The sequence below is a fragment of the Arachis duranensis genome, chromosome 5 (assembly GCF_000817695.3).
Source record: "Arachis duranensis cultivar V14167 chromosome 5, aradu.V14167.gnm2.J7QH, whole genome shotgun sequence".
Lineage (NCBI taxonomy): Eukaryota > Viridiplantae > Streptophyta > Magnoliopsida > Fabales > Fabaceae > Arachis > Arachis duranensis.
Genome location: NC_029776.3, coordinates 98,273,141 through 98,285,949, shown reverse-complemented (window position 1 = coordinate 98,285,949; position 12,809 = coordinate 98,273,141). Strand labels below are relative to the sequence as shown.

Sequence of the window (12,809 nt, the reverse complement as noted above, 5' to 3'; positions counted from 1 at the left end):
GCGGCTGCTGGGTTTCTGGGTTTTGGTCGCGGGTCGTGAAGCACCGTTGCGGCATTGCAGGTTCTGGGTTTCTGGCTTCTGGGTTTCTGGGTTTTGGTCGCTGGTCGTGATGCACCGTTGCGGGTTCTGGGTTTCTGACTTTCTGGCTTCTGGGTTTCAAGCACTGTTGCGGGTTCTGGGTTTCTGGCTTCTGGATTTCTGGGTTTATGGCTTTTGTTCGTGCTATTTTTCTGGCTTCTATTCATTCTTCACTTGCGGTAAGTTCTGGGTTTCTGGCTTCCGTTCGAATGTTGAATTAAATTTGTTCTTCAATTTTTTGTGAGAGGAATAAAAATTTGTTCTTCAATTTTTTGTATGTTGAATAAATTTGTTAAATGTTGAATAAGTTTTTCTGGCTTCTGTTTGTAACTTCCTATGTTGAATAAAGGAAAGAGAAGAGCTGTAGTAGCTACACAAATTGGAAGTTACTTTAAAGAAAGGACTATGCCAGGATCTCAATCGACTTTGAAAAGTGTTTTGATATCTGTTCATGATTTTGTTTAGTGGCTTCATTATTTGTTTGTTTGCTGGCTTCATGATTCTGAGGTTATTCGTTCATGAATTTCGATTTTCTCTGCTTGATTTTGATATCTGTTCATGATTTTGTTTACTGGCTTCATTATTTGTTTGTTTGCTGGCTTCATGATTCTAGGTTATTTGTTCATGAATTTGTTTGCTGAAGATTCTGGTAGGTGAGTTCTCTCCTTTTAGCTGTGTTCTTGCTGTGTTGTGTATTGAAAAGTTGTTCTTGCTGTGTTATGGTATGGAATGGTATGCTGTTGCAATTCTCTTTGCTGTGTTTTTGGCTGTGTTCTTGTTATGGTATTAATAATTGTTCTTTTTGCTGTGTTATTGATTAATTGTTAATAATTTATATTACACAATAATCTGTATTTTTTTTGTTAATAATCTTGCTGTGTTGTTCTTGGTGTTGTATTTAAACTGCTGATGGTGTTATGGTTATTAACAATTTAGACATAAGTGTCATGTTATTTACATGGTTTTGATTTTTATGCTTGTGCTTGTGCTTGTGCATTTTTAGTCTTATTTTAAAAACGTATCTATGGAAGAATACTATATGTATATGCTGCATATTTATACTTAAGTGTTGACTCTACATAGCTCGAAGTTCTGCTCTTTATTATGTGAAATTTTAAATTTTATTAACTTAGAAATTATTAAATTTATATATTTAAAATTATTTTTAGATTTTTTAATAATTTTATTTAATATTTAATTAAACCGGTTAATCCCGGTTGAACTCCGGTTGAACCAGTGAACCATTGAACCAGTAATTTCACCGATTCATTGACCGGTCCGGTTCTTGCAACCGTTTTTTAAGAGGCTCCTTGACATGCTCGAACACTCGCTGACACCTCTCCTTTCAAATATTCGAAGCTATAATTAAAATCAGTCGAACTCTTTAAGGCCTTGTTCCTTGAAGTCTAGTTTGTTATCCCTGCGCTCACATTGGCAAGAACTTGTGGACTCTCAAAACCTCATATCAAATTTAAGGCAATTAACATCTACAAGCTACAACATCAGAGATGAATAGATAAGTTCCTTGTCATTAGTAATATTTATTTATTTATGGGGAATCAATATTTGAATCCTATTTTTCACTCCATAATAATAATAATAATTGAGTACTAGCAAACATCACGCGAATATTTTAATGAAATATTTTTTGTATAAAATATCATATTTGCCTGTATTAATAGGACATAAGATATATCGAACTCCGTTAACATTGAGGCACAAGCGAACCTCAAACAATCTAAGGCTGTAAGCACATAAGTTCGGGCTCAACCTAACCAATCTTAACCTTTATTGTATTGAAAATGTCAACATGATTTTAAATTATTGTTATATCAAGGTCTAATTTAGCATTATCGAGTATGCTCTGGATGTCCACCCTATTTTTAATGGCAATGACAAATTTAAAATATTAAAATTGATCAAAATTAGCAAGACTACAAGTTCCATGTTTATCTCATTCATCTTTTCAAAAACTCGTATTGTGTTTTGTTTATTAAATTTGTCCAATTAATCGCTAATTCAAGTTCCAAACTCGTTGTCTATGGGAATAAATCACAGGAATAAGAATGCAATTTATTCTTCCTAAACTTTGTCTTATGTGTAATATATACAATTTTGCATTCATATATGTATAGCAAGAAATTAACCATGCCCTCATGTTGCCAAAAACTTTTTGACACTCAGAACCTAAAATCAAATTTAATGCAATTAGCATTTACAAGCTACAATATCAGAGATAAAGATATATGTTGCTTGTTATTTGTAATATTTTTTTTTACAAATCAATAGTTGATCCCTATTTTTTACGCCATGATAATAATAATAATTGGGTACAAGCAAACATTATGCGGATATTTTAATATGATATTTTTTTAATAAAGTAACACATTTGTTTGTGTTAATAAGATATGAAATACATATGACTCTGTTAATATCGAGTCACAAGCGAACCTCAAAAAATCTAACATTGTATAGATATATGTTCACACTCAACCTGACCAAAGTCAGCCTTCATTGCATTGACAATGTCAATATAATTATAAATTGTAGTTGTATCAGGGCGTGATTCAATATACTGGAGTACCCTTCGGATATCTAACTTATTTTTAATAGCAATGACAAATCTAAAAAATTGAAATTGATTAAACTTAGTAAGGCTATAAGTTTCATGTTTCTCCCATTCATCTCTCCAAAAGTCCATGTTGAGTGTTTTGTTTATTAGCTTTGGCTAATCAATCGTTAATTGAATTTTCAAGCTCGTTATCTATGAGAATAAATTACAGAATAAAAATATAATTTATTCTTCCTAAACTTTGTCTTATATGTTGTTTATACATTTAGGCATTCAATAAATCATGAATTTAAGTAGAAAGTGATAATGATTTATGAACGTATTGCAAGGAGTTATTCCTTCGACCATGTTGACAAGAACGTCAAGACTCTCAAAACCTTATATCAAATTTAATGCAATTAACATTTATAAGCTACAATATTAGAGATGAATAGACAAATTTTTTGTCATTAGTAATATTTATTTATTTGTGGGGAATTAATATTTGAATCCTATTTTCACTCCATGATAACAATAATAATTGGGTACTAGCAAACATCATGCAGGTATTTTAATGAGATATTTTTTATATAAAGTATCATATTTACTTGTACTAATAAGACATGAGATATATTGGGCTCTGTTAACATCGAGGCACAAGCGAATCTCAAACAATCTAAGGCTGTATGCACATAAGTTCGGGCTCAACCTGATCAATCTTAGTCTTTATTGTATTGACAATATCAATATGATTATAAATTGTTTTTGTATCAGAGCCTAATCTAGTATTTCGAGTATGCTCTGGATGTCCACCTTGTTAATGAAAATAACCAATTTAAAATATTAAAATTAATCAAACTTAGTAAGGCTACAAGTTCCATATTTCTCCCATTCATCTCTCCAAAAACTCGTATTGTGTTTTGTTTATTCAATTTGTTCAATCAATCACTAATTCAGGTTCCAAACTTGTTATTTATGGGAATAAATCACAGGAAGAAAAATAAGATTTATTCTTCTTAAAGTTTGTCTTATGTGAAGTTTATAAAATTGGACATTTCATAAATCTTGAATTCTTACCGAAAGTAAAGATGATTTTTAGATGTATAACAAGAAATTAACCATGCCCCTATGTTGCCAAGGACTTTTTGAGACTCAAAATCTAAAATCAAATTTAATGCAATTAACATCTACAAGCTACAATATCAGAGATAAAGAGATATGTTTCTTGTTATTAATAATATTTATTTATTTATTGCAAATCAATAGTTGATCCCTATTTTTTACACCATGATAATAATAATAATTAGGTACAAGTAAACATTATGCGGATATTTTAATGTGATAGTTTTTTAATAAAATAACATATTTGCCTGTGTTAATAAGATATAAGATATATGTGACTCCGTTAATATCGACACACAAGCGAACCTCAAATAATCTAAGATTGTATATATAAATGTTCAGACTCAACCTGACCAATCTCAGCCTTTATTGCATTGACAATGTCAATATGATTATAAGTTATAGTTGTATCAGGGCCTGATCCAGCATACTCGAGTACTCTTCAAATATCCAACCTATTTTTAATTGCAATGACCAATCTAAAATATTGAAATTGATTAAACTTAGCAAGGCTACAAATTTCATGTTTTTGCCATTCATCTCTCCAAAAGTTCATGTTAAGCGTTTTGTTTATTAGGTTTGACAAATCAACTGTAAATTGAGTTTTCAAACTTGTTATCTATAAGAATAAATTACATAATGAAAATACAATTTATTCTTTCTGAACTTTGTCTTATGTATTGTTTGTACATTTAGACATTCAATAAAGCATGAATTCCAGTAAAAAGTGATGATGATTTATGAACGTATTGCAAGGAGTTATCCTTGCGCCCATGTTGACAAGATCTTCTGGATTCCTAAAACATGATATCAAATTTAATGCAATTAACATCTACAAGTTACAATATCGGAGATGAATAGACAAGTTATTTGTCATTAGTAATACTTATTTATTTATGGGGAATCAATAGTTGATTCCTATTTTTCACTCCATAATAATAATAATAATAATAATAATAATAATTGGGTACTAGCAAATATCGCACAGGTATTTTAATGAAAAATTTTTTGTATAAAATATCATATTTGCCTGTATTAATAGGACATGAGATATATCGACTTCCGTTGACATCGAGGCACAAGCAAATCTAAAACAATCTAAGATTGTATGCACATAAATTCGGGTTCAACCTGACTAATATTAGTCTTTATTATATTGACAATGTCAACCTGATTTAAATTGTTGTTGTATTAGGGTCCAATCTAGCATTATTGTGTATGCTCTAGATGTACACATTATTTTTAATGGCATTGATCAATTTAAGATATTAAAATTGAACAAAATTAGCAATGATACAAGTTTCATGTTTCTCCCATTCATCTCTCCAAAAACTTATATTGTGTTTCGTTTAATAAATTTGTCTAATCAATCGTTAATTCAGTTTTCAAGCTCGTTATCTATGAGAATAAATCACAGGAAAAAAATATAATTTATTCTTCCTAAACTTTGTCTTATATGCAGTTTATACAACTGGTATTTCATAAATCTTGAAACCCTCAATAAAATAAGGATGATTTATAGATGTATAGCAATAAGTTAACCATGCGTCATATTGGCAAGGACTTTTTGACACTCAGAATCTAAAATCAAATTTAATGCAATTAACATCTACAAGCTACTTTATTAAAGATAAAGAGATATGTTGTTTGTTATTTGGAATATTTATTAATTTTTTGCAAATCAATAGTTGATCTCTATTTTTTGCACCATAATAATAATAATAAAAATAATAATTGGTTACAAACAAACATCACGCAGATATTTTAATGTGATATTTTTTAATAAAGTAACAAATTTGCCTGTGTTAATAGGATATGAGATATATGTGACTCTGTTAATATCGGGTCACAAGCGAATCTCAAATAATCTAAGATTGTATAGATATATGTTCAGGCTCAACTTGACCAATCTCAAACTTTATTGTATTGACAATGTCAACATGATTATAAGTTATAGTTGTATCAGGTAGAGGTGTTCGCAGTGCGGTTTGATTCGGTTTTTGAGAGAAAGGTCATCAGATCAGATCGTCTAATTAAATTGCGGTTCGGTTTGGTTTGATTTTTTCGATTTTTTCAATCAATTAAAAAAAATACAAATTGATAATAGTATTATCTCTACAAATACATGCTACAATTCTACAAGCGTGACCCATAAAGTTTTTCACATGCATAATACACATTCCATGAGAAAATAAATCAATAATGTACTGTAAAAATGAAGTCTGATGTGAAGAAAAAATAAAAGTGGAGATATTATTGGAAAAAAATGATGAATTAACTGAAATAAACTTTTATTGAATAGTACAAAATACTTAGTAGGTTTAAGGTCTCATGTTCATACATATGGCATAGCAAGAGGCAACTCTTAACACAATAACATAATAAAATTGAAGGCTTATCTCCCTGTGTAGCTAGAAAAATCTTATTACATCAACATATACGTGATGAAACAAAAGTGAAACATAAAAGAATAATATTGCAAAATTTGAAAGATTGGATGATGAATCTCAAATGGTAGAAGGGACTAGATCCTATTTACAAAATCAAGATCCTGATTGTAAAATCAAGCAATTTACAAAATTATTAAACAACCAGCAACAATACCAATAATAAAGTAATTCAACAATATTCTGTTCCTCATAACATGTACTAAATCATTAGATACAATGATGGAGGTAATCTAATACTTCAAATCTGTTTTCATTTTCTCATTATTCAAATTTATCGTACCATACTGATTTCAATCTAACCCTATCAAGATTCAGAACCTCCAACACTTGATAAATCATACTAAATCACTTTAAAACTTAAAAGTAATTCAGTAATTCAACAAAATAGCAAAACAAAATAAAACAGAAGTAGTTTCAGTAATTTAACAAAATAACAGCAAGGCAGCAACAATGAAATAATTAAATCAACAACTACCAGCAATTCATCAATAATTATTGATTTATTGAACAAAAATTAGTTAAATTACTTAATTACATACCTGACTCGGAGGCTCGGGCTCCATATCTTAGTTGAATTGGCGAGAAGAAGGTTGCTAGCTGGTGCTATACTGGGTGGTGGCTCGGTGGAAACTGGTGTCGATGGCTCGGCGCTGCTAGGACGAACGTTCCTGGATCGGTACTCGCTGGAAATTGGGAAGAAGGCGTCGGTGCTGGTGGCTAGTGGAAACTGGGAAGAGTAAAAGGCTTTGAGAAGAGCCTAAGAGCAGCAGAGAGCGACTGCGACTCTGCGAGGGCGAGACTGAGAGAAGAAAGCGAGAGAATCTTGGTTTCGAAATCGGGGGTGGGGGTGTTATGTGACTTAGGTCACGACTTGGGGGGTGTTCACGCTTGGGATCTGGGGGAGGGGGTAGGGGTTGGTTTTTTTAGGGGTTTTTCATAAACTTGTTCCGTTCAGTTAGTTTGGAGTTTTAATGGTCAGATTCGAAAATCGAACCGAACTGCAATAAAAACAGTAAAACTTATTTTTTTTGGTATTTCAGTTTTTGGTTTTTTCAGTTATCGGTTTTTTCGGTATGGTTAGTCGGTTTAGGTTGGTCCGGATCGGTTTTGAACACCCCTAGTAACAAGGCCTGATTCAGCATCCTCGAGTACCCTTTGGATATCCAACCTATTTTTAAAAGCTATGACCAATGTAAAATATTTAGATTTATTAAACTTAGCAAGGCTATACGTTTCATATTTCTCCCATTCATCTCTCTAAAAGTCTGTGTTGAGTGTTTTGTTTATTAGTTTTGGCTAATCAATCGCTAATTGGGTTTTCAAGCTTGTGATCTATGAGAATAAATTACAAAATTAAAATACAATTTATTCTTCTAAACTTTGTCTTATGTGTTGTTTATACATTTAAGCATTCAATAAAGCATGAATTCCAGCAAAAAGTGATGATGATTTATAAAACTATTGCAAGGAGTTATCCCTGCGCCCATGCTAGCAGGAAACTATGGACTCTCAAAATCTAACATCAAATTTATTTCAATTAACATCTACAAGCTAAAACATTAGAGATGAATAGACAAATTCGTTGTCATTAGTAATATTTATTTATTTATGGGGAATCAATAGTTGATTCCTATTTTTCAGTCCATGAAAATAAAAATAATTCGGTTTTAGCAAACATCACGCGGGAATTTTATTCGGATATTTTTTATAAAAAGTATCATATTTGCCTGTATTAATAGGATATGAGATATATCAGACTCCGTTAACATCGAGGCACAAGCGTACCTTAAACAATTTAAGGTTGTATGCACATAAGTTCGGACTCAACCTGACCAATCTTTGCCTTTATTGGATTGACATTGTCAACATAATTATAAATTGTTGTATCAGAGCCTAATGTAGCATTATCGAGTATGCTATGGATGTCCACCCTTTTTTTAATAGCAATGACTAATTTAAAATATTAAAATCGATCAAACATAGCAAGGCTACAAGTTACATGTTTCTCTCATTCATCTCTCCAAAAACTCGTATTGTGTTTCGTTTATTAAATTTTTCCAATTAATCACTAATTCAGGTTTCAAATTGTTATCTATGAGAATAAATCACATGAATGAAAATAAAATTTATTCTTCCTAAACTTTGTCTTATGTGCAGTTTATACAATTAGGCATTTCATAAATCTTGAATACCTGCAGAAAGTAGTGATTATTTTTAGATGTATAACAAGAAGTTAACCATGCGTCCATGTTGCCAAGGACTTTTTGACACTTAAAGTCTAAAATCAAATTTAATACAATTAACATCTACAAGCTATAATGTCAGAGATAAAGAGATATATTGCTTGTTATTTGTAATATTTTTTTATTATTTGCAAATCAATACTTGATACCTATTTTTTACTCCATGATAATAATAATAATTGGGTACAAGCAAACATCATACGGATATTTTAATGTGATATTTTTTTATTAAAGTAGTACATTTGCCTGTGTTAATAGGATATGAGATATATGTGAGTCTGTCAATATCGAGTCACAAGCAAACGTCAAACAATCTAAGATTGTTTAGATATATGTTCAGGATGAACCTGACCAATCTAAGCCTTTATTGCATTGACAATGTTAATATAATTATAAGTTGTAGTTGTATCAGGTCCTGATCCAACATCCTCGAGTACCTTTCGGATATATAACTTATTTTAATAGCAATGATCAATCTAAAAGTCTGTGTTGAGTGTTTTATTTTTTAGCTTTGTCTAATCAATCACTGATTAAGGTTTCAATTTTGTTATCTATGAGAACAAATTACGGAATGAAAATACAATTTATTTTTTCCTAAAATTTGTCTTATGTGTAGTTTATACATTTGACCATTCAATAAAGCATGAATTCCAGTAGAAAGTAATAATGATTTATGAAAGTGTTGTAAGGAGTTATCCTTGCGCCCATGTTGGCAAAAACCTTTGGCCTCTCAAAACCTGATATCAAATTTAATGTAATCAACATCTACAAACTACAATAAGAGAGTTGAATAGACAAGTTTCTTATATTAATAATATTTATTTATTTCTAAGGAATCAATAGTTGATTCCTATGTTTTTTTTCTCTATGATAATAATAATAATTTGGTACTAGAAAATATCACGTGGGTATTTTAATGGGATATTTTTTGTATAAAGTATCATATTTTCCTGCATTAACAGGACATGAGATATATCAAGCTCTATTAACATCGAGGCACAAGCGAACCTCAACAATTTAAGATTGTATGCACATAAGTTCAGGCTCAACCTGACTAATTTTAGTCTTTATTTTATTGACAATGTCAACTTGATTATAAATTGTTGTTGTATTAGGACACAATCTAGGATTATCGAGTATGCTCTGGATGTACACCGTATTTTTAATGGCAATGATCAATTTAAAATATTACAATTGATCAAAATTAACAAGGTTATAAGTTTTATGTTTCTCCCATTCATCTATCATAAAACTCGTATTGTGTTTCATTTATTAAATTTATCCAATCAATCACTAATTCATGTTCCAAGCTCGTTGTCTTTGGGAATAAATCACAGAAATAAAAATGCAATTTATTCTTTCTAAATTTTGGGCATTTCATAAATCTTGAATCCCTGCAGAAAGTAATGATGATTTTTAGATGTATAGCAATAATTTAACAATGTGCCCATGTTGCCAACCTAAAATCAAATTTAATGCAATTAACATCTACATGCTACAATATCATAGATAAAGAGATATGTTGCTTGTTATTTGTAATATTTATTTATTTTTTACAAATCAATAATTGATAATTATTTTTTATACTATGATAATAATAATAATTGGGTGCAAACAAACATCACGCAGATATTTTAATGTGATATTTTTTGAATAAAATACCACATTTGCTTGTGTTAATAGGATATGAGGTATATGTGTCTCTGTTAATATCGAGTCACAACAGAACCTAAACAATCTAAGATTGTATAGATATATGTTTAGGCCCAACTTGACTGATCTCAGCCTTTATTGCATTAACAATGTCAACATGATTCAAAGTTGTTGTCATGTCAGGGCTTGATCCAGCATCCTCGAAAACCCTTCGTATATTCAATCTATTTTTAAAAGAAATGACCAATCTAAAATTTTGAAATTAATTAAACTTAACAAGGCTAAAAGTTTTCTGTTTCTCCTATTCATCTCTCCAAAAGTCTGTGTCGAGTGTTTTGTTTATTAGCTTTGGCTAATCAATCGCTAATTGAATTTTCAAGTTCATTATCTATGAGAATAAATTACAGAATGAAAATAGAATTTATTTTCCCTAAAATTTGTTTTATTTGTAGTTTATACATTTGGGCATTCAATAAAGCATGAATTCTAGTAGAAAGTGATGATGATTGAGGTACGTAAAGTACCACATCATGTTATTGTTCGGGACGATTTTGTTTGGAGACAAGTTTGGGGCAGCGGTGCACTAAAAATTTTTGCCTTTACTGCGGGACTTTACCAGGATCGTTGAATTTAGTTGGGGATCGGCATACCTAGCGCACTTGTACAAATCTCTTTGTAGGGCATCTTGTTTCGATTACAAAGAGGTCGATGGTCCACTACCACTTTTTCTTACTTGGGACTGGATCTGTCTACCATTTCTTGTGCCGATTCCTGTTAACTCCCAACTTTTTTTGTTTGCAAAAACGTAAAACTATTTGTTAACAACTTCAACTATCTTAATGTTTCGGTTTAGGGTGTGTTAATAAAATAAACAATATCAGGTAGCGTAATTGGGCGCATACTGATGACCATATAGTCACTTTAAGAAGTCATTAGATGAATTGCAAAAAGGCCAAGTATGTTTTCATGATACAAGTGTCTGTGCTTGGTATGACATGATTATTTAGTGTGTAATCATGAGTTTCTTTTATGTGTCCAGTTTGTGTAGGAGGTTTATGGTGTTAGTCTAATTGAGCCAGATGTGATTCTGGCAAATATTCGTCAGCATTCAATTGTGTGGAGTGTTTCAGTACCATGGTTCTGAAAATCGAATCGGACCGGTTAGTTCAATTGGGTTAATTGAAAACCAATCTCTTAGTTGGTTTGGTTGAAGCAAAAATCCGTTTGACAAAAAATAGGTAAAAAAATCGGTTGAACTGACAGTTAATCGGTGAACCACTTGAACCGAACAGTTCTTTTTAAGATTTCAGATTTTTCAATTTATAAAAAATAGAAACCCCCCTTTTCTCTCTCTCACACATGAAACCCTACCTTAGCCAAACCCTATTAGAGTTTAGAGGCTCAGTTGCAGCCACTTCAAATTTCAGTGCTCTCTCTCTCTCTCTCTCTCTCTCTCTCTCTCTCTCTCTCTCTCTCTCCTCGCCATCATTTTCCTTCTTCCCAGCCTCCACCATTGCCGAAGGCGACAACACCCACTCCATTCACTGCGTATCTCAACTCACTCTCTCTTCATTGCCTGCGCAATTGCTGCTTCTTCGCCCCTTGCCGTGGGTCATTGTTGCTCAGCTCCTCGTCATCACTGCCCCACTCTTCGCCGAGGATCATCGCTGATTTTCAGGTCCTCACCGTGTGTCATTTCTGCTTATCTGCCTTCTCGCCAGTCTTGTTATTACTTCTCTGCTTTGAGTCATGTCCGTAGTTGTTGATGTTCTATAGCTATGTATGCTGTGAATGATTGATGTGTTGTTGCGTGGTATGTAGGAATGGAAGAGAAGTGGGCAGATACCAGCATTTGGGAACTGGGAATTCACGAATGAGTTGCCAATAACTCAGTACTTCGAGTGTGCAAGACAAACTGGCTTGGTTCGGTATAGTTCCTCTTTCAGAGAGAGTGGTCCCTGCGTTCGTGACCTTTACTCTCTTGATTTTCACAAACCTCTTTCTACTCTAAAAAAGGTCTTTCTCTTTTCCAGTATTATCTTAATTCATTCACATTTTTGTTGCTTTAAATTTTTGTTTTTTCTATATTATACTATGTTCTATTTTATTTCTCTTCAAATTGGCTATGGAAATTAAATTAAATTGAATTAAAACAGCCTTGCTGTCATTCCTAGTCTTTACTCCTTGCACATGAAATATGAGGGGTGATTTTTAAGTACGAACTCTCAAGATTTTGAGCAGTAGGTGGTACATAAATATGTGTTGTGGTGACCCATGCCTCATAAGGGAGGATCTGGTAGTTGATACAGCACACTGGTTCTGTTTTTGAGCCATTTATTTCTGTCTCACTAACCACATTAAAACCCTTTTAATTTACCATAGTTTTGGAGTTTGCAAACAAATAAGGAATAGTGATTTTGATGTGTGTGTGCAGGGGAATAGGAACAAGAACAGGAACAGAGAAAGAGAAAGGAGGTGCTCTCATGGATTAGTTACTAGCATTTTTTTTAAGATGATGTTGTTGCTAATTATGGGAATTGTTCTTGATTTTTTTATTTTTTATGACTAGTACTTTTGTTAAGTTAAAAACTTGATTATTGATGTTTTGTGGTAGAACATTATGTGTTTGTCATTTAGGTGTGTTTTGATCTATTTTAGTTATAAATTTTGATCAATTATGTATAATTTATTATGTAAAATTGTGAAATTTTG

At 31.7% G+C, this 12,809-nt stretch overlaps 1 protein-coding gene across 1 annotated transcript; it reads left to right on the top strand.

Annotated features, from left to right (window-relative positions):
* The first annotated feature begins 206 nt into the window (after positions 1–206).
* LOC127747691 (uncharacterized) lies at positions 207–12,731 on the top strand. Its single transcript, XM_052261852.1, has 6 exons — positions 207–257; positions 722–861; positions 11,203–11,257; positions 11,488–11,775; positions 11,919–12,113; positions 12,532–12,731. The coding sequence occupies exons 1-6, from the start codon at positions 207–209 to the stop codon at positions 12,664–12,666; spliced, it is 864 nt and encodes a 287-aa protein (XP_052117812.1). The 3' UTR covers positions 12,667–12,731.
* Positions 12,732–12,809: the final 78 nt, after the last annotated feature.

Coding starts and splice junctions, on each gene's coding strand:
- LOC127747691 (XM_052261852.1), top strand. CDS start 207: ATGGCTTTTGTTCGTGCTATTTTTCTGGCTTCTATTCATTCTTCACTT. Junction 11,258..11,487: donor CTGAAAATCGAATCGGACCG/GTTAGTTCAATT, acceptor AAACCCTATTAG/AGTTTAGAGGCTCAGTTGCA. Junction 11,776..11,918: donor GGATCATCGCTGATTTTCAG/GTCCTCACCGTG, acceptor CGTGGTATGTAG/GAATGGAAGAGAAGTGGGCA.